At 37.6% G+C, this 23,307-nt stretch overlaps 1 protein-coding gene and 1 pseudogene across 1 annotated transcript in view; one reads left to right on the top strand and one right to left on the bottom strand.

Moving 5' to 3' along the window:
- Nucleotides 1-71: 71 nt before the first annotated feature.
- The window catches only part of ZMYM2 (zinc finger MYM-type containing 2), a 129,156-nt gene continuing 105,920 nt past the window's right edge, over nucleotides 72-23,307 (bottom strand). The window contains 7 exon segments of the mRNA XM_017886597.1: nucleotides 72-939; nucleotides 3,063-3,183; nucleotides 3,810-4,061; nucleotides 4,696-4,810; nucleotides 19,852-20,003; nucleotides 20,219-20,387; nucleotides 22,529-22,623. Coding sequence (XP_017742086.1) covers nucleotides 747-939; nucleotides 3,063-3,183; nucleotides 3,810-4,061; nucleotides 4,696-4,810; nucleotides 19,852-20,003; nucleotides 20,219-20,387; nucleotides 22,529-22,623 — 1,097 coding nt within the window. The 3' untranslated portion in view covers nucleotides 72-746.
- Nucleotides 14,611-16,968, top strand: LOC108538047 (KRR1 small subunit processome component homolog pseudogene; annotated as a pseudogene).

The raw sequence follows: 23,307 nt of genomic DNA, 5'->3' as shown, positions 1-23,307 counted from the left end.
TATATATATATACATATATATATATATATTTTTTTTTTATGGATTGGGTGATGCAGAAAGCCACAAATGAGAAAAGGACACTAAGGTTTTAATAAGGGGAACAAAAAATTGTTTTCAGCAGTATAGATTCACATTACAGTACACCAATATCGACAGCATTCTCTTGTCTATTTTTGGTACAGAAGATGGTATCTCTCTACATAACCTTGTAAGGCTTCAGTAACTAAAATGTAAAACAAAACAAAAGACCCCCCAAAACAAAACAAAACCCCAGCCTATTAGTTTACAGTTTATTTTAAAAATTCCGAAAGACACTGCAAGTTCTAAACTTTTAGTAGTGCTACCCATACACAACCATCTGGTTAAGAACCCAGTAAAAGAGCCCCTTCCAAGGAAGCTTTGCAACAGCAGAGTTGTGCAATATGGATGTTTCTTACTACAAGAAAAAAATTATACATGGCACATTCTCATTCATATTCTGTAATGTAAAAAGTTACAAACATACCTAATCAAATAAATAATAATAAAAAAAGAATTTGAATGTATTTGTTAAGTATCCTAAAACCACTACATAGAATAATGGCAACTTTCACTCACAGATTATTTACATGGTAATACCCAGTGTGGGTACACTGCTACAAAACTCAAAACAGAAGGAGTAAACTTGAAATGTTTTCCATAATAAAGATCTAGCAGCATGACTATCTAATGCTGTTTTATCCCGATTGCTTCTGAAACGTTCCTTTTTAGTCTGTGTCTTCATCCAGTTCATAATTGTCTTTATCATAAATATCTTTTACTAGAAGAACCCGTACAAGCATATTTTCCAAGGTGTTTCGGTCCAGTGAAGTAGATGTATACCAGACAGGGCTATCTGTAGAACTAGAGCATTCTGGTTGCAAATAAAAAACATCCATCCTCTGATTAAGATTCTGTGGACTTTGGAGGTGGGAGGAAAGAGAGGAAAAAGTCAATTTCACAAAATACATACAAAATTTCCCAGAACTTTCGTTTCTTCTTTCAAGAATAATTCAGACCCCATTAATCACGCTATATGACCAGACCCTATGCCTCACTGTCTCCATTATTCTGTCATTTTGTGTGATAGTGATTATTTCTCACCACAGTTTTAACTCTATTTCATTAAATCCAAGACACCATCAATAGACACACCACTCATTACTTTAATGTTACCATTAAGCAAGTAAAACACTGCCAATTATGATTTCAAGATGCAACAATTTAAACTGTGCATCCCAGTTTCAGAAATAGTGAAACGTGAAAATGTCTTAGAATTGATGAAATATAGCAGCACATAAAATTTAAAAATTCTTACAGCATTACATAATAGAAACTTAATTTTTAAAATACCAACAAGATAATAGTGAGATAGGAATTTCCACCTAACAAATAGTTACTACCAACTGAAGACCCTGACACTACTGCAGCCAAATAGGACTACCCTAAACCATGGTGAGAAATACAGGCTGAGCATCCCTAATTCAAAAATCCAGAATCTGAAACTCTTTGCCAAAATGATACCAAAAGTGGAAAGTTCCACACCTGACTTCATGTGAGGAGTTTGCAGCCAAAACACAGGCACATAAGACACAGGTTATTCAGCATCCCCAAGGGGAAAATAAAATCACCTTCAGGCTATGCATACATAAAATTATCTTCAGGCTACCTGTATAAGGTGTATATGAAACGTAAATGAATTTCATGTTTAGAGTTGGGTCCCATCCCTAAGACATGCTGTATATGCAAATATTCCAAAATCCAAAAAAGTCTGAAATCTAAAACACTTCTGGTCAGAAGCATTTTGGATAAGGGGCATCCAACTTGTACTACTACCATCCTATACATGACACTATTGCTTTTACGAGTTCTTGAGGGCCATCCTGGGGACCTCACTGTGGTTTATAAATTTGTTTAAATAGGGAAGTACATTTTGAATTCATGCTGACCTTCTGAAAATTAGAGAGTGCTTACTTAAAACAATAGGCATAAAATAATCTATGATCTCTAAACGTTTTATTGGCTTAACTTTTAAAATGCCTGTTGGTCTGAGATTGGGGGAAAAAAAATTCCAGAACATGATTCCATTTTTCATACCTGCTTGACTGTTTTCTCCTAAATGTAAAGACTTCACTTATATTTCCACCTATCTATACAACCTTTGAGCATACCTTTACACCGCACATTGGCAAACTATAGCCAGCCACCTGCTTATGTGAAGTTTTACTATATTTTACTATATTTACTATATTTTACTATAACACAGCCACATGCCATGAATTTATATACAGTATATGGCTGCTTTCTAGTTAGAAGAGAACCAACTAGTTACAATAGAGATACTACAGCCCAAAAATCCTAAAATATTTACCATCTGACCCTTCAAGAAAAAGTCTGTGTCCCTTGCTTTGCTGTCATTGGAATCGCTGTAATTTAAAAGAAAATGACAGGCACAATGGCTCATGCCTGTAATTCCAGCACTTTGGGGGGTTGAGGCACGAGGATCGCTTGAGGTCAGGAGTTCAAGACTAGCCTGGGCAACACAGTGAGACCCTGTCTCTACAAAAAATACAAAAATTAGCCAGCTATGGAGGCACATGCCTGTAGTCCCAGCTACTCAGGAGGCAGAGGTGGGAGGATCACTTAAGCCCAGGAGTTTGAGGCTGCAGTGAGCTATGATCATGTGCCACTGTACTCCAGCCTGGGTGAGAGAGCAAGACCCCATCTCCAAAAAAAACAAACAAACAAAAAAAAAACAAAAACAAAAACAAACAAACAAAAAAACAGAAAGAAAATGAAAATGGCAGCAGTGGAAATTTCATTAGTAGAGAGTGATTTCTTAACATATGCTTAAACTCTGAGTATGATGTATAAGCTGGGTATTTTCAAAATAAAAGATTGTAACTGAATGAACTTAGGTATAACTGAGAGAGAAGAAATCTCAAAAAGAATCCATTAAAAAAAGTCACTTCTTGGTAATGTTAAATTTAAACCAGCCCAACTTCTACCATCATTTTTAAAAGTTAAGTATCATTAACATGCACCTTTTAGACAAGTAGCATTCAAACATCTTCACAGGACATCTGGAAGGGTTGGCTGTGTTTTCAATCTGTTCAAACACTGGCTCATCATCTTCATGCTTTCTTTTTCCAGTAGTAATTTTATCTTAAAAAAAAAAAGTGAAATAAACCTCCTAAAATAATCTTGAAGAAAGATAAAAACATCACTCCTAGTGTCTGTTATACCAAAGAATAGGGACTAGGTGCCCCTTGGCTTGGAATTTTAAGTTATGGCTTCTGGTAATGTACAATTTTTCAAACAAAAGGAACTGAGACATCTTAAGAAGACATAGGTTGTCTTATTTTATAAAACAGACAGTCCTTAGGTTCTTAACAAGTGACCCAGGTGGTCTTTAGTAAGGCAAGGTTTGGATATCCCTACCACAGACAATCTCAAAATAAAAATCTGGGCCAGATGTGGTGGCTTATGCCTGTAATCTCAGCACTTTGGGAGGTCGAGGCGGGCAGATCACCTCAGGTCGGGAGTTCGAGACCAGCCTGACCAACATGGAGAAACCCTGTCTCTACTAAAAATACAAGGTTAGACAGGCTTGGTGGCGCCTGCCTGTAATCCCAGCTACTTGGGAGCCTGAGGGAGGAGAATTGCTTGAACCCAGGAGGTGGAGGTTGCAGTGAGCCGAGACTGCACCACTGCACTCCAGCCTGGGCAACAAGAGCAAAACTCTGTCTCAAAAAAAATTTTAAAATAAAAATAGAAATCTGTTACACTACCTTCATTATCTGTTCCACATAAGGAAGACACTTGGTATCGAAGACACGCTTTGTTTTCCATCGTTAAAGGATTTTTTTTCCAATGCCTAAACACAGTGCCAAAGGAAAGTCTTAAGTGTTGTTCCACTGTTTTCAGGCCAAAATACTTAGTGTTAAAGTAGAACAGTGTATTCAGAAGAGCTACTGGAGAGTGTGATCCTAGTTGTTTTATCCTCCAGAGATAGTCTTCTTCAACTCGAGAGAATATTGACCCTTAAATAGAGAGAACTATTTTAAAAGAATGATAATAAATAAAAGTTTTCATTTAATCATCCAGAAGTAGACATAGTTAATTTAAGGACAAATCTATACCAATTCTTCTTTCATATTAGATCAACTAGAATAATTTTAGAATTACCCATGCAGCTCTTTAACAATACAGAGGCTACTATGGAACTATTATCTATGGAATAAGGGACTGGACGTTTGCTTCTGTTCTTCAGTAGGACAAGCCAAATAGTGGTCAGAAAAAAATGTAAATCTTTTTAAAATTAAAATTCAGGAATCTAAACTCCTGAAAAAAATTGGTGACTCCACACACATACACATTTTCTTCATATATTGAAAACACGGATTTAAGAGAAATTTACATCAGAAGCTCCACTGGAAGGCTTAAGACATGAACATCCAGTCTCATACTCCAGAGAAAGTAGATCACATTTCTTACAAAGTTCTTCATAAACACTAGTTATTGACCACATTCGTTTCTAATTCAACAAGAGATGAATGTCAGATGAGCTCAAGAGTTAAGTTTTCAGAAAATGTTATCTAATGTAAGTGACTTAATTATAATACTTTCACACATACTCTGTAAAAATAACAACACCTTTATTTAAAATAGCATTACCATCTGGAAGTATGCTTGGTTGCCAGCTTCGCAGTATTTTATTCAATTCTTGCTCAAATGTTTGGTATCCAGGATCAATAAATATGTTGTCTTTTCGATTACTTCCACCCAAGTACTACAAAAAAAAAAAAAAAAAGGCCCCACAAACTTTCTTGAAAGAAAATCAGCTAATTATAGTGAACATATTACACTCTGTATTTCTTAAGAAAAAAATATAGCTTTATGTCTTTGAAATGCACACTAAAACATGACTGATTTTAGGTATGCACCTAGAAATTAAAAAGAATCATAAATTATCAACAAGTCTCTTGCCTGAAACACTCAAAGCTGAAATACACACCCCAGAATCGAGAATGTAAAAACTGGATGACAATCTTCAGTCTGTCAGACAAAAAAAACCAGAATATTTGACTCCAGTATTTATTATATAGTGGATGAAGAAAAATGTAAATTTTAAAATAAAAGTGACTTTTTTTTCTTTCTAGTTTTTTTTTCTTATGAAGTCAGAGTAATTAAGGTAATGACTAAAGAAAAACACTGAGAAGTAAGGATGGGATGAAATGTTATCTGTAGCTATTGACAGCTCTCTTCTAGCACTCTGACTTTGTCAGGCTAACGCTTTTTTCTTATTGTCTCTATACTCCTAATTCTCCACCTGTCAAACAGTGCAAATTTATGAATCTTATAACTTACTGTCACAAACCTAGAAAAATCTTAACAGTGAGGGTTGTTACAGAATCATTTAAAGTATAAACATTAGTGGGACTTAGAGAAAACAACATAAAATATGATAACAGCACAAAGAATGAAAGGCAAGAATGGGGAGTGCACTGTTCTCAGGCTCTTAAACTACATGTGAAGTAATAAAATATTATTTGAATGTAGAGATGTCATTAAAGATGCAGACTGCAAACCTAAGGTAACAAGTAAAACTTAAGAGGTACAAATAATAAACCAATAGTGGAAATAAAGTGGAATCACAAAACATACTAATTCAAAGGAAGGCACAAAAAGATAAAAAACAAAGAACAGATAGAATACAAAACAACCAGAAGGACAAGAGATTTTAATTCAATGACAGCAACGATCATGTTACATGTAAAAGGTCTAAGCCAAGGTCAGCAAACTCGAGTCCTAGAACCGTGTCCGGCCCATGCCTGTTTTGATCAAGTGTTCTTGGAATACAGACATACTGGTTCATTTGCATACTGTACTGCAGCTTTCACGTTGTAACGACATAGCTGAATGGTTGCACGACACAGACAAGCATGACCTGTAACCATGTACCATTTGGTCCTTTATTTATAAAGTCTGTTGGTCCTTGGTCTAAACTGCAATTAAAAGACAGATACTGGGGTGGGAGCAGTGGTTCACGTCTGTAATCTCAGCACTTTGGGAGGCCAAGGCAGGCAGACAGTTTGAGCTCAGGAGTTCAAGACCAGCTTGGGCAAGATGGTGAAACCCCATCTCTACAAAAAATACAAAAATTAGCCAGGCATGGTGGGATGTGCCTGTAGCTCCAGCGACTTGAGGGGCTGAGGCAGGAGAATCACTTGAGCCTGGGAGGTCAAAGCTGCAGTGAGCCATATAAGATCACACCACTGCACTCTAGCCTGGGACAGAGCGGGACCCAGTCTCAAGGGAAAAAAAAAAAAAAGAGAGACAGATATTGTCGGATTCAATTTTTTTAAAGGCAAAGTTCAACAATATGTTGTCTACAAAAAAACTATTTTAAATAAAATAACAGATAAGTGAAAAGTAGAAGAAAAAAAATGTACACCATGTATACACTAATCAAAACAGAATGCCATCATCTGAGTTGATCCAATGTTATTCAAACTAGTCAAAGGAATATTAGTCAGCAAAATTCTAAAATAGTAGAACAAAAACTCCTAAAGTCTTTCAAATACAATGATAGACCAACCGATAAAACCCTGGTAAATCAAGAAAGTAACAATGCTAGGTTTCTCCCAGGCTTTCAGGTTAGTCAAAGGGTAGATGTTCTAAAAATAGCATTTCCTAAACTACCTGGAGATCCTCCTCATTGTTATGAATGAGAATAGCAGTGATTGTTTAAAATATAGCAGCACGATTCCAGCTTTTTTTTTTTTTTTTTTTTTTTTTTTTTTCTTTTTTTGAGACGGAGTCTCGCTCTGTCGCCCAGGCTGGAGTGCAGTGTCCGGATCTCAGCTCACTGCAAGCTCCGCCTCCCGGGTTTACGCCATTCTCCTGCCTCAGCCTCCCGAGTAGCTGGGACTACAGGCGCCCGCCACTTCGCCCGGCTAGTTTTGTATTTTAGTAGAGACGGGGTTTCACTGTGTTAGCCAGGATGGTCTCGATCTCCTGACCTCGTGATCCGCCCGTCTCGGCCTCCCAAAGTGCTGGGATTACAGGCTTGAGCCACCGCGCCCGGCCGGATTCCAGCTGTTTAACGGGACTATAAACTTTTGTATTGTTCCTATATTTCTAAAAATACAAACTTAGTTGGGCATTACATAAAACAATCACTAAAGTAAAATTCCCAAGTTTAGAAGAGCAATTTATATTTTTTGCTTTTAACATAAAGCAACATGCGTAATAAAAAAATGAGGGAAATGATTCTGAAAGTTTCATCTGTAAATCTAGTACAAAGAGAAAATTTCGACGTAACATTCAGAACCTTAGCAACAATAATAAACCAAAAACTAAGTTCCCAACTCAGCTCTACTAAAAGCAGTTCCTAAAGGAAGGGCCAACACTTAATCCTCCTGAAAAGGCTTCTCTAGGCAATCCATGATAAATGATCTGCTGCTCTTGTTACAGAATGAATTACAGTATGTTTTATTACTCATTTCTGGTAGTATGGGAAGCAATGCCATATTATTGCTGCTGTTATTTTCCATCATAGGCAGTCACAACTTAGAAACATCTAATCTATAGACACATGGTTGCCTGAGCACCAAAGCCCTTGCAACCAGTGAGAATCTACAGAAGAAAAGAATGTGTGGTTTCAGGAACAGAGGCAAAGGAGAAGCTGTGAGGAAGAGCAGCAACTTAGAGTAACCAATCCCAGAGAAAACGCCTTGACAGAATAGGCCTGTCTGAAAAGCATCTTTCTTAATAAAAAAAAAATCGTGACAGGAAGTCTTCAATTATGGGATTTGAATTCGTAAGTATCTTTTTTTTTTTGTTTTTGAGACAGTGTCTTACTCTGTCGCCAGGCTGGAGTGCAGTGGCGCAATCCCGGCTCAGGCAACCTCCGCCTCCAGGGTTCGAGCGACCCTCCGGCCTGAGCCTCCCGAGGAGCTGAGATTACAGGCACATGCCACCACGCTAGGCTAATTTTTGCATTTTTAGTAGAGACGGGGTTTCACTATGTTGGCCAGGATGGTCTCCATCTCTTGACCTTGTGATCTGCCCACCTTGGCCTCCCGAAGTGCTGGGATTACAGGCGTGAGACACCGTGCCCGGCCAATCAGTATCATTTTTTAAAAAATATAAATTCCTTTTTTAAGAGTTACTGGTCTCTCATTTTACTTAGATTTCTTTGGGACTATATATGAGAGAACTAGAGTTCCCTAGATAGTTTTGGAACATCCGTAAAGAGCAGTATTGAATAATAAAAATAACAACTATTCTAGTAGCCACATTTTAAAAATTAAAAAGAAACAAGTATAATATTTTACTTAACCCAATATATCCAAAACATGTAATCCCAACATATAAAATATTTAACATTTTAAAATACAAATTCTTTGAAATCTTGTATAAATTTTACACACTCAGAACACTTCTCATTTCAGACTAGCCACATTTCAAAGGCTCTGTTTCTTATGGATAAAAAATGCTTGGGAGGGCAAAGCAGCACATTGATAATAGGTATCTACTTAAACAGAAATTACGGTACTAGTACTTGCGAAGCAAAATGAAAATCTCATAAACACAGCTAACAGAGAGTTGAAAAGCATGTGTTTTAGATACGTTCAGACTACTGGCATGTTTGTTCAGACAAGTATTGTCACTAATATGACAAACATATGGTCAAATAATGTTTTGGAGATCTAACTAAAGCAAGAAACACTATGTGCAACAATATACATAACAATTTTATAAAATTAAATAAAAATTGGGAATATAAGACATAATTTTAGGGTTATCAGATTCTAAGTCTCAAAATCAGTTTTTATTAAATGTTATATGAATAAAGCTTCATTAAGAATGATATAAAATATTCCACCATTAATTTAAGTTATCAATCAGTAGTTCTGCACAATAATTTGTTTCAAATATTCCAGCTTTCAGATGCCTATACATAACTCAAGAAAAAAAAATTTCAAGTGTCATTTTTAAAAATACTTAAAACCTTTTCATGTTTCTCCCTGGATAAAGATGAAATCTAAACATTTAATCAAAGAATAGAGGGCCAGGCGCGGTGGCTCAAGCCTGTAATCCCAGCACTTTGGGAGGCCGAAGACGGGCGGATCACGAGGTCAGGAGATCGAGACCATCCTGGCTAACACCGTGAAACCCCGTCTCTACTAAAAAATAAAAAAACTAGCCGGGCGAGGTGGCGGGCGCCTGTAGTCCCAGCTACTCGGGAGGCTGAGGCAGGAGAATGGCGTAAACCCAGGAGGCGGAGCTTGCAGTGAGCTGAGATCCGGCCACTGCACTCCAGCCCGGGCGACAGAGCGAGACTCTGTCTCAAAAAAAAAAAAAGAATAGAGGCCTTTGTGGTATGACTCTTACTTACCGCAGCCCCCAACCTCAATACCCCAAAGCTTTCTCCACTTCACATTATACTTTCCAGCCAGGCTAAGTGGTTTCTGGTAAACTGTGCCCTTGTACTGCCATTGTCCTTCTCTCATCCTTTTGCTGAATACGTTTCTATATGTACTTCAAAATTCAATTTAAAATTTAAAATTCAATGTCATCTACATTCATACACTTTTTCATTGTATATACTTAGGTAGAATTAATTAGTCCCAATTCTGTGTTACCAAGTCTGTATACACCATGAACATAACATTATTTAAATATTATTTGTCTGTGTATTTCAACTCTTTTGAGTGGAACATATTGTAATGGCTTTTAATTCAAACTGCCCACCAGATTCAAAATTTATGAGCTGTGTAACTTTGGCAAGTAACTTTACTTCCTCATAAAAAAATGCTGATAATTATAGTAAAGTTGTTGAGAGGACTGAATGACACATCAAGCATGTAGCAAGCATAGTGCACGGAAAGCAGTAAACAGTAAATGTAAGCTGTCAACATGCTTATCTCAGTCTCCAAAGCGTACTCCAATGTCCAGCATCCAGCATACAACAGCACTTAATGTTTGCTAAATTAACCAATGAAAGAAGGATTCAAATAGCCTGAATCAACCTCATCACTGCTATTAAAAAACAGAGGCCGGGCATGGTGGCTCACGCCTGTAATCCCAGCACTTTGGAAGGCCGAGGCAGGTGGATCACGAGGTCAAGAGAACGAGACCAACCTGGCCAACATGGTGAAACCCCGTCTCTACTAAAAATACAAAATTAGCTGGGCGTGGTGGCCTGTAGTCCCAGGTACCTACTCGGGAGGCTGAGGCAGGAGAATCACTTGAACCTGGGAGGCAGAGGTGTGGTGTGCCGAGATCGCGCCACTGCACTCCAGCCTGGGCAACAAGAGCGAAACTCCGTCTCAAAAATAACAAAACAAAAAACCCAAAAATTCTTAAGGTCCTCTGAATAAAGATTAAATAAGTTTAGAAATCCTCTATGTATTTTAATAGAATTTAATTATTTGAAAACTACCCATTTACACAGAAATTAAATTAAGTCACACTGTGAGGTTACTATATTTTTTATTTTAGTAAATAAAGTTCTTTCTTCTTTAAAAAATATCCCTCTATGTAAAAGACTTAACATGTAGAAAGTAAAAAATAAAATTCTGGAGAAAATTTGGAAAATGACAAAGACTTATTGTCTGTAATAAACAAGAAACTCACAAACTAAAAAAGATAAACAATGGGGCAATTCACAGAAAAGCAAATGGTCAATAAACACAAAGATCCTCAAACTTTTGGGAAAGAAATCTGTTAATATCTTTAAAATAAAAAATATACTTTTCTTAAGATCCAATAATACCCTTTCTGGAATCATATCTCAGAAATAAACGTATCAGTTCTTTAGGATAATTATACAAGATTTGTGTGGGGCAGGAGGGGAGCAGAGGAGGAAGGAAAGTATACACTGTCTATAACAGCAAAATTTCATCAAAGAGAACGCTCATCATTGTGGAAATTACTAAATTAATTGTGATATAGCACACAATGAGATATAGACATAGTTAGGCCTGTTCCTGCTTAGAGGGACTGCCACAATTTACTGGGAAGTAGATGAACAGAAAGTAAGATGTAGAAGTGTGTAATATGGTCTAGTGTTCCTAGCTGACCAAATTATCTCTTTCATCACGTTCACAAAAAACAGAAATACACACATCTAGCTAACAGTGATAAGGTGGGGAGATTAAAGAAAAAAAAGTGACTGGCATGGTAGCTCAGGCCTGTAATCCTAGAACTTTGGGAAGCTGAGGTGGGTGGATCACCTGAGATCAGGCTCGTTTGAGACCAGCCTGGCCAACATGGCAAAAACTCATCTCTACGGGGCGGGGAGACCAAGTGGCCAGGAATGGTAGCTCATTCCTGTAATCCCAGCTACCTGGGAGGCTGAGGCAGGAGAATTGCTTAAACCCAGGAAGTGGAGGAACCGAGATCAAGCCACTGCATTCCAGCCTAGGCGATAGAGACTCTGTCTCAAAAAAAAAAAAAAAAAAAAAAAAAAAAGGTGTCTATAGTTCTATTTATAATGAATTTAGTATGACAGATATGTGTTCACATACGTAAAACAGTGTATGAAAGAATGATCATGAAATGTTAATGACGGTTATCACAGGATTTCATATCATTTTTCTTCTTCCTCAAACATTTTCATATTATGTGAACATTTAACAATAACCACCATTCCTTATACAAAATCAGTGGAGGAAAGTCAGTTACTTTGAGAAGGAATAAGAAAAACAAACAAAACAAGAAAAAATAAGGCTGTGCTCCCCTTTCATACAGTATCAGTTATTTACAATTATGTTTAATTTTTCAATGTACAAAACGGAAGTGACTATTTACTTCAGTTTACATTCACAGGACTTAGACTTAGTCCTTACAACAAAAGATATTGTTTCTTCTATAGTTCTATAGACATATGGAAGAAAATCATACTTCCTGTCAACTGTATCTTTATTGTCAGATGTGAGCAAAACTAATGAATCCAACAGAAAAATATGCACACTCTTCCAAAAATAGCTTCTATTTCTGTATACATCTTGAACTAACATTAAACAGCACTGATTTCTGGGAAGTTTACTTTAGTTATCTTATCTTTACACTGAGTTTCAGGATTACTTTTAAAGCTGCTTATAAATACCACAGTCTTTGAAAACAAGGCTGTGAAAATGTATCCAATAATAAAATAGATATTCCACAATTTTAAAATTGTGGTAAACTGTAGAACAAAAAAATTACCATCGTAACCATTTTAAATGTGCAGTTCAGTGGTAAAACAACTTTTTGAGAAAACATTCATCAATACATAAGGAACCTATTTTAAAAAGGAAGGAAGCCGGGCACAGTGGTTCACGCCTGTGAAGTCCAGCACTTTGGGAGGCTGAGGAAGGTGGATTGCTTGGGCCCAGGAGTTCGAGACCAGACTGGGCCACATGGCGAAACCCCATCTCTACAAAAAACACAGAAGTTAGTTAGCCAGGTGTGGTGGTACATGCCCACATTCCCAGCCACTGAAAGGGCTAAGGCAGGAGGATCACTTGAGCCTGGGAGGTTGAGGGTATACTAAGCAAAGTTCATGCCATTGCACTCCAGCCTGGGCGACAGAGTGAGACCAAGTCTCTCTCTCACACACACACACACACACACGCACGCACACGCACACACATGCAGGAAATTCTGACATATGCTACACAACACAGATGAACCTTGAGTATATTATGCTAAATGAAATAAGCCAGACTAAAAAGGACAAATACTGTATGATTCCACTTATATGAGGGGCCTGTGGTAGTCAAAATCATAGAGACAGAAAATAGAACAGTGGCTTACAGGGCTCAGTAGAGAAGGAATGGAGTTATTATTTAATGAGTACAGAGTTTCAGTTCTGCAAGATGAAAAGAGTTCTAGAGATAGATGGCGATGCTGGTTGCGCAACAATGTGAATGTACTTAATGCCACTGGACTGCACCCTTAAAAATGCTTAAAACTGTAAATTTTATGTTTATGTGTATTTTACAATAACAAAAACTGAGAGAAAAAACCTATTTAAGACATACTTCATAATCATTACATAATCCACTTAGCTCTCAAAACCTCTAATAGTATTGAAGTCCTAATTATTTAAATAATCCATTCAATAAAAAGCAATCCAGAGACTCAACTTCCTGTGATACCATTTTCCTTAAGTCAAGAAAATCAAATGCAACATATAAAATTTGTGATATAAGTAAACTAGTTTGAGAGAAAAGTTTACAGTTTTAAATGCTTTCCTGAAAAGAACGATCTAAAATCAATTATCTGAGCTTGCGTCTTAAGAAGCTGGATAAAAAGAGAGCGAATTAAGAAAGGAAATAATACAGCTCAGATTCAATACAGGAGAAAAATTAAAATGGTGCACCTTTAGCTACATGAGTGAGGTCTAGGCCAACTATACAGACCTAGCTAGCTCCATGGGCCCAAGCCGACAAACCTACGAGCTAAGAATTGCTTTTTACTCTTTTAAAAATGGTTACAATTTAAAGCAGTTATATGTAAGTAGCTATAGTACAGTCTAAAGTTTTACCTTTTGGTCTGCAAAGCCTACATTATTTACGATCTTGCCCTTAACAAAAAAGTTGGCTGATTCCTGAGCTGGACTGTTCAAGATACAAAAAGAGGCTGGGCATGGTGGCTCACACCTGTAATCCCAGCACTTTAGAAAGCTGAGGCAGGCAGATCACTTGAGGTCTGGAGTTTGAGACCAGCCTGGCCAACGTGGTGAAGTCCTGTCTCTACTAAAAATACAAAAATTAGCCAGACATGGTGGCGGGCACCTGTAATCCCAGCTACTTGGGAGGCTGAGGCAGGGATTCGCCTGAATCTGGGAGGCAGAGGTTGCAGTGAGCCAAAATCACATCACTGCACACCGGCCTATGCGACAAAGTGAGACTTTGTCTCAAAAAAAAACAAAAAACAAAAAAACAAAAAAACTAAGAAACAAAAAGAAGGCACAGATTACCAGGATTAGGAACGAAGGGATGATAAGGAACTATTATCAAACTTAGGCCAACAAATTTGACAAGTCTGATGAAATGCATCGTTTCTTGAAAGACAAAATTGCTGAAAGTGGTGCAAGAAAAAACAGGAAATCTAAACAGTTGACATCAACTAAAGGAACTGATTAAGTGATTAAAAACCACACCCACCACACCCTGCCACCCCCACCACAAAAAGCAATCCTAGGCCTATATGGCTTCACTGCTGAATTCTATTGCATATTTAAAGAAGAATACCAATTCTCACAAATTCTTTCAGAAAATAGGAGGAAGGAATATTTCCCAACACTTTTTAAAAAATTATTATTTTTTTATTTTTGAGATGGAGTTTTGCTCTTGTTGCCCAGGCTGGAGTGCAATGGTGTGATCTTGGCTCACTGCAACCTCTGCCTCCCAGGTTCAAGCGATTCTCCAGCTTCAGCCTCCCAAGTAGCTGGGATTACAGGCACGTGCCACTACGCCCGGCTAATTTTTGTATTTTTAGTAGAGACAGCATTTCACCATGTTGGCCAGGCTGGTCTAGAACTCCTGAGCTCAGGTGATCCACCTGCCTTGGCCTCCCGAAGTGTTGGGATTACAGGCGTGAACCCCCCGTGTCCAGCCCCAACTCATTTTATGAAGCCACTACTACCCCCAAACCAAAGCCAGGTAAAGACAAGAGAACTTTCAAATTTACTTCCAGCTCCACCAGAAGCAATTTGAAAATGGTGTCTTCCTCTCTGAACCGTCCAAAAAAAGCAGCTGTAAACAGTGAATTTCATAACCAGAAGCGGAAGCCAGAGACCAAGATGAATGGGAATTCCTTACTCTTCCTGATGGTTGGAAGGAACCAGCTCTTTCCAAAGAGGACAATCCCAGAGGACTCCTGAAGGAAAGCAATTATGTAACTCTGTTCCCAAAATACAGAGAGGCTTACTAGAAAGAGTGCTGGCCAGTGGTGCGCAAAGCCTTGAATGAACGTCAATGTTAAAGCAACCCTGCCCTGGATCCAGGGCAGCATGACTGCTTGAACTGAGGCAGAAGAATGGGGTCTGGAGGTAGAGAAATTAAAGTCATTCATGGTGAATCAAGGGAAAACACCTGGTCTGGGGGCAGGGAACCTAAGGCCAATTAACGCCAATTTCCTAAAGTTGAACCAAAAAGGAAAACCCCATCTCCCCATGCCCATGAAGCAAAGGCTACTCTCCCTACAATCCTCTTCCTTCCGCCAGGTCTCAGGTGGAAAGAGGGAGTGCCCTGGACTGACCATGGGCCAAGCAGGGACCATCCCTTCATCTGCACAGGGGGTCAATTCATCTCAGTCTTTTATTAGTATTAGACCAAATCCTTCATCCAGATAAGGGTAACCGATAAGGACCTCAAAAAGAGTACTTAAATCCCAGAAGACTTTGTAACTCAGCCCTAGAGTCACTTGCTTGGGTCCATTCCCACCCTGTTCAGTGCTTTCTTGCTTTAATAAATTTCTGCTTTCCCTGCTTTGTTCCTTTGTCATTTGTACATTTTGTCCAATCCTTTGTTTAAAATGCCAAGAACCTGGAGAATTTACACTCAAGGCCTTACTTCCATGAACAGTAGTACAAAGAAGACTTGTACTAAAAAATACAAAAAATTAGCTGGGCATGACGGTGGGCACCCGTAATTCCAGCTACTCAGGAGGCTGAGGCAGGAGAATCGCTTGAACCCAGAGGCAGACGTTGCAGTGAGCCAAGATGGTGCCACTGCACTCCAGCCTGGATGACAGAGCAAGACTATCTCAAAAACAAAACAAAACAAAAAAAACAGAAGACTTTTGATTCACATATCATCACTGGAACCAGAGATCTAAAACAGTTAGCAAGGAGTGTTTCATTTGAACAGGCAGTACGAACTCTTCCAGATGATGTTGCATGTAACATCATTAAAACAGGTTAGTTAGTAAGAAATAAAGAGATTTGTAAAAAGACAATGGCTCACTGGTCTCAAAGGATCAACACTGAAAACTCTTAATGAACTTGCTCCATTAGAAAGGAGGGAAACATAGTTTCAGTCACTGAACCTTTTAGTGGCTTAAAAAAGAGGTTTGAGACTGGCCAGGCGCGGTGGCTCACGCCTGCAATCCCAGCACTTAGGGGGCCGAGACAGGTGGATCACGAGGTCGGGAGATCGAGACCATCCTGGCCAACACGGTGAAACCTCGTTTCTACTAAAATACAAAAAATTAGCCAGGTGTGATGGCAGGCACCTGTAGTCCCAGCAACTTGGGACTGAGGCAGAGGAACTGCTTGAACCCGGGAGGCGGAGGTTGCAGTGAGCCAAGATTGCACCACTACACTCCAGACTAGTGACAGAGCGAGACTCCGTCTCAAAAAAATAAAAGGCTTGAAAAGTAGTCCTATATACTATGAAGAATATGTATCCTATTTATAATATTAAAACCTTAATGATTAAAAGACTTGGCAAAAGATTCTGAATTTCAATCAAAAGCTGGGAGAGATTTCTGCCACAATTCAAATATACAACTATGAATAAATGCAAGGAACCAAAGAAAAAAAAAGTTAAGAAAGAATATACACCATTCCCACCACCACAGCCAGAAAGTCAGATTGATAACGAACTGGCTAGTGGTGAAAACTTTTCGAAGGTGAATCAGAAGCAGTGGCAGAAAATGGAAGCAATAAAGGCTAAACAAGCGGAAGCCCTCGGTAAAGAGACGAGCAAAGAAGCAAAACTTTAATTCCATCTACAGAAAACCCGATGTGAAACCTAAGAAAGCTTCTACTGAAACTAAAATTCATGTGGCCAGCATCAAACAAAAGTTAAGTAAGCAAAGAATAAGCAAGTTGGAGCTCTTACAGCTGAAGAAATTAGGCTTAAGATGGAAGCAGATGGAAAGAAAACAAAGTAACATAAAAGAAAAAAAAAAGTAATATACCAAAACCCCTTGACTAGATCTTAGGAAGCTATCTCCTTTTGTAAAGGATTTTGAGATACCGGGGCATTAGTTGCCTTATTTGTGAGAAATAATATTCTGATCACTTTTTTTTCCTGAGTTTTGTTGTTGTGGTTCGTAGAACAATGTTCTTTATAAGTAAGAATTATCGTTAAAAAACAAAACTTTGAACTACTTATCATGAACGTCTGCAAAATCATCATCAATATATTTGCACATCTAATCTGGCAATATATAAAAAAGATAACATTATCCAATTGGAGTCTATCCCAAGAATGCTAGGCTGGTTTAATGTCTGAAAATTAATTTAAATTCATACCATTATTAATAGGAGAGGAAAATCCATATCTTAACAGATGCAGAAAAGGGAGTTGACAAAATTCAATAAGCATTTATAATTAAAAAAAAAAACTCATCAAAATAAAAAGTTAAAAAAATCCTTGGTCAACTAAGAATGGAAGAAAAGCTCCTCAACTTGGTAACAGGAAGTTACCAAAAAAAAAAAAAAAAAAAAAAAAAAAAACCCTAAAGGGTGCATTGTACTTAATGGTCAAAGACAAAATACTTTCCTCTATTATCAGGAACTAGGCAAGAGTTTCTGCTATCACTGATTCCATTCAACACTGTACTAGGACTAGGGTTTGGGTGGCAGGAGAGAAAAATGGGGGAAGGTTTTAAGCAATGCAGTAAAGCAAAGCAAAGAAAGATCAGAAAGAGGTAAAACTGTCCTTATTCATAGGTGACATGATTGTGCATATAGAAAATTCTAAGATATATTTAAAAAATACAAGACCACCTACTAGAATAGTGAACTGATGAATATATAAAAATCAATTATATTTCTATATGCAAGTAATGCCAGGGGAAATAGCTACAAAGAGCAAAAAGCATGTCTTTAGGGAGAGGAACTAGGTATTTTGTTGTTTCTATTGATTTTAAAAGTTGTATTATCTAAATACGTTTTTAAGCCTTGTTCTCCCAGAAACTTCTTCTAAATGAAATTCCACACATAACCCAAAACACAGCCCTCAAAAAGCAGGAATGAATTAAAACAAGAGGAGCCTAGAACTCAACCTCTCTCTTCCTGCTGAGTTAATCTGGCACGACCCTAGTGCTCTCTACAGCACTTTAAAACCAGTTGATCTAGATAACAGAATTATTTCTAAAATATAAACGTTCTCCTTAAAAAAGTTTCACCACCATAAATAAATATACACACACATTCAAAAGCAGTAGAAAATGGGATCTAGAGGTTTATTGTGTAAAAAGTCACAACAATCATCCAACTCAATGTGTGCCTACTATGTGGACAGTATGTACAAGAAAGAAAAGTAAGACCTAGCTTCCCTTTGTTTTTAAGAGGATTTATATGTAATAAAATTGTTCTGAAACTCGAGGACTAAGACAATTTCATCTATGCCTGGTACAGTATAAACGCTGTTCCCACTCTCCCCTCCCTCCTAGGTATAATAAAAGAAGAGGAGGTAAAAGACACACATGGTCTTCAATCCTTCAGCCAGAACCACTGGAGTCACATGTTTGGAATTCATAATTGTCTGGATTTCACAGGGGAAACAGGGCATGTACATAATTATAATACATTAATATTCCTAGAGTGGTGTGGGTAAACACTCTGTACTCGTTTAGAAACATTAACAATCCTATAGTAAGTTTTATGGTGAATGTTCTATAGATGAGTATTAACACCAAGAGTAATAAAGAAAACAATAGCTTCACAATCCTTTAAGTTAGGTTTTACTGTTGAGTGTGTTTTCATGAAAAAAATTCTGGTTTTCAGAGGTTTGTGGAATGGTGGACGTATATTATCATCTAAGCATGAGGCTCAAAGTACACGTAAACCTATAAAACGATAAAAAAGTACACCTATTCACGTATCTTTTAGGTTGCTACTGCAAGATATGTGATGGTCCTCAAATATAGTGAATTACAGCCATGCGCTATGTATCTGCACCACCACTTACAGAATCTTAAGCAAATTTCTATCCTAAAGAAAAAGTAAATAAAACACAAATTAAGACAATTCTAGTTTTTTTCAGTGATTTATTTCATTATCTAACACCTATTAGCAGAATAAAATGAACTTTTAGGCCTACAAACAAAACTCTGAAAAGATCTCCCCTGTCATCTACCATATTTCAAAATACATAGGGTGTGAAGTTGGAGATTCTTTCTGACTTCTGGGCACACATCTGTAGGATTTGTTTAGAACTAGAGGTCATTATTTAAAGTTGATCTCCATGTTTACTGTAGAAAACAAATCCATAGACATGTGGATGAAGTTTATCTTTACCCCTAAAGAATGATCTCTTCTTATGAAATAGCCAAAGAATTAATGAGTAGTTACACTGTTTAGCAAGACAGACACACATCAGCAGCACACAGTGAAACAGACCTATTTACAGAGTCAGGACATTTTTCTGTTTCTGTAGATCAACAGGGATCTACAGCCAGATCTGGCTACATATCATGCCTTATAATGTGAATTCATTTATCTGCAATGGTAAGGAAAGAATCTCATCCTGATTATCATTTATATATAAATGGTGGCAAATACACAACTTTGTAGATGTGCTAGAAAAGATGCCGAAGTTTGGAGTCATCTGTCCATACCCTATTTTCCCATAAATTCTTTTGGGTTTTGGTACAAAGTTTTGGAGAACTTGAAGGTTTTTAGGAACATATATATTCCATTACAGAAGAAACACAAAGTAGCTAATCCTTTATAATATCATAGTATTTCCAAATAGACTAAATTTTTCTTTGTCTTTCTTGGTAAGTCAATAAAGGTTCCATAATGCTACAGGAACAAGAACTACCACAACTTTTCTTATTAATGTTATACTTGAAAGCAGCCATCAAATTACTAACCTCCTGTATTCCAAGGCAAAGGTAATAGATGCTGTCAGGTGCATAATTCTCTCCATTTGGCCGTCGGATCTCATTGACAAAATGAGCTAAACCATAGTTAAGCTCAGCTGTGGTGTGTGAGAGTAGATCCTCTTTTAACTTTACTGATTTAGCTAAAAATACATAAAATAAAAATCAGTAATTGTTATTATTTACTGTCTTATTAAGGTTAAGAACTTTCTGACATTCTTTGTAAGAGCTCTGAAGAAAATAAAATGCATTCTTACAGGTATTTTAAGTTACATTTATGTTTTTTAAATTTAAAGGTACTCCACAACAGAAATCTTGATTTTAAATAGGACTTATGAGAAACAAAATTAACACTTACAAGATTTTAACTCATCTAATACCAGAAGATCTTCATCAAGTTGCCTAGTTTTGACCCAGTGTTTCCATGCATTTACGCCATACGTGTATTTGAAAGGAAAGCTGCATTCTGAATTGTCAGAACTATCATCATGAGACTGGTATCCTGATACAGCCTTTCTCTTGGCTCCCTATTAGTAAAAAACACCATAACATCTTTTTTAAAGCCTACATTATTTCATTACTTTATACAAGCCATCTCTCAACAAAGGCAAATTACAATCGACCCTTGAACAACATGGGTTTGAACTGCAGGGGTCCACTTGGACAAATACGTTTTTCTGTGTGCATGCCTCTCCTGCCTCCTTCTATCTCTTCCAACCGTGCCACCTGAGACAGCAAGATCAACCTCTCCTCTTCCTCCTCAGCCTACTCAACATGAAGACAATGAGGACGATCTATTTCCACCTAATGAATCGTAAATATATTTTCTCTCCCATATGATTCTCTTGATAACATTTTCTCTAGCTAACTTTATTATGAATATACAGTATGTAACATATAAAATATGCGTTAATCAACTGTTATCAGCAAGGCTTCCAGTCAACAGTTGGCTACTAGTAGTTAACTTTTTAGGGAGTCAAAAGTAACACATGAATTTTTGACTGTGCAGGGGGCGCTCAATGAAGAGTAGGCTACTAGTACTTAACATTTTAGGGAGTCAAAACTTATACACAAATTTGTGACTGTGCAGGGGGGATCAGAGCCCAACCACTGCATTGTACAAGGATCATCTGCAATTACAAATATAGTTACTTCTTTAATCTGTAATAAAAATACAGTTATTTGTTTAATCTGTCATGAAATTAGAAAAGAAAAAAATGAAACACAGGTATTTGCTTTGAACTGACTGGTATTCCTGAATCTGACAATAGTTAGTCAATATTTCAGGAAATGTGATGTTTCTACATAAATCACTTTGTGCAACAAAATCATATTAAATTCTGTGGTGAGAGTCACCAATGATGAGAAAATAAATATAAGACAATTAATAAACTAATCTAAATATTACTGTAAGAGAGAAACTGAAGAACTTTTCAACAACTCCACCTTATAGAGAGTGACACTTAACTACTTTTCACTTTTTATTTTATTTTATTGTTTTATTTTTGTTTTTTAAGACAGGGCCTTGCTCTGTCATCCATGCTAGAGTTTTGTAATCACGGTATCTCTCCTGCCAGGTTAAGTATCCATGCTGGAGTTCTGTTTTGAGGTGAAGTCTTGCTCTGTTGCCCAAGCTGGAGTGCAATGGCACGATCATAGCTCACTGCAGCCTGGATCCTCCTCCTGAGTAGCTGGGACTGCAGGCACGTGCCACCATGCCTGGCTAATTTTTAGAAGTCTCACTGTGTTGCCCAGGCTGGTCCCAAACTCCTGGGCTCCAGCAATCTTCCCGCCTCAGCCTTCCAAAGTGCTGGGATTACAGGTGCCACTGTGCCTGGCCCCCGTTTTCACTTTCCTGATGGCATTGTTCGCAATGCAAAAGTTTTTAATTTTGATGTAGTCCAGTTTATTTATTTTTCCTTTTCTTCCCTGTGCTTTCGGTATCTTACCAAAGAAACTGCCTAACATAAGGCCATTAAGATTTAGGCCTATGTTTTCTTCTAAGAGTTTTATGTTTTTAGCTCTTACATTTAGGTATATGGCTCATTTTGAGTTAATTGTTGTGTCTGGTGTCAACGAGAAGTCCACCTTCATTCTACTGCAAGTATTCTCTCCCTTTTCAGGTTTTTTGTTCTTTCTTTTGGAGACAATTTGTGAAAGCTATCTTTCTTAAGGTATTTTTAAAACCTGCTTTATGTTGGAAGTCAGAAACACAGAAAGTTGGCAGAATACTCTAACAATTACAGTTGTTCACGCATGTAGATCTGGTCTACTGAATGATCAAACTGTCCAGCATGTCTTTCCATGTGTGTATGCCTAAAAGACACCAGAAATAATAAACTGTATACTTCAACCCCGCTGATAATCTCATCAGAAATAATGATGGAAAAAAACAGCTCCCTTTCTAGAAAACAGTCTGAATTTTTGTGAAAGAATTGAACTTATTACTTTAGCAACTGTTTTCTATTTTGACCCTGCATCAAGAAAGTTTAGTTGAGGTATCAACTAAACCTGAGATATTTTTATTACTTAAAAATAGATTGCCTCTTAAATGATTTTCCAACCTAGAAAACAAAATATGTTCCCACATTCTCAGGCACACTAAAGACCACTGTATCCCTGTTTGCCTATAGAGAGATACTGTTATATAGGCTATAAGTGAATGTACCTTTTTTTTAGATCGAGGTCTGGGCTGTTCCTCATATTCTTCACCAAAAACAGGTGGTAATAAAAATTCATTCTCCATATCAAGCTCCTCAGCAGCTGACAACCAAATCAGAACTTTATTTTAAACGAAATAGCACAAGGTTATGTTACATAAACACAGCCAGCAAATAACCACAGGATGTAAACCAGCACTCGTACATGGGGACAATCTGGGCTGGGCTGGGGAATAAATGACTCATTGCATCTAACGTGGTTTGTAAGTTCTGACAAACCCTGTTCAAACTCCTAAAAACATATATAAAATGAGTATCAACACAGAATTTTCATGAAAATGTATGATATCAGAAAAATTACTACAGTCTGGAATCCAATTATAAGATCTAAATAGTATCGGTACAAATCTGATTCAATCTATTAAATGTTTTTTACAAAAACCAACGTTTCACATTCTACTCAGTGTGCTCATTAGCCATCCATGGATTAAGAAAATAATGAGGCCGGGTGCGGTGGCTCACGGCTGTAATCCCAGCACTTTGGGAGGCTGAGGCGAGCGGATCACAAGGTCAGGAGACTGAGACCATCCTGGCTAACACAGTGAAACCCCGTCTCTACTAAAAATACAAAAAATTAGCCGGGCACGGTGGCAGGCGCCTGTAGTCCCAGCTACTCGGGAGGCTAAGGCAGGAGAATGGCGTGAGCCCGGGAGGCGGAGCTTGCAGTGAGTTGAGATCGCGCCACTGCACTCCAGCCCGGGCAACAAAGCGAGACTCTGTCCCAAAA

This window comes from Rhinopithecus bieti, unplaced genomic scaffold, assembly GCF_001698545.2.
Source record: "Rhinopithecus bieti isolate Rb0 unplaced genomic scaffold, ASM169854v2 scaffold_1014, whole genome shotgun sequence".
In the NCBI taxonomy this organism is placed as follows: Eukaryota; Metazoa; Chordata; class Mammalia; order Primates; family Cercopithecidae; genus Rhinopithecus; species Rhinopithecus bieti.
Note: the sequence above shows the minus strand (reverse complement) of the source record. Positions and strands in the feature narration are given on the sequence as shown.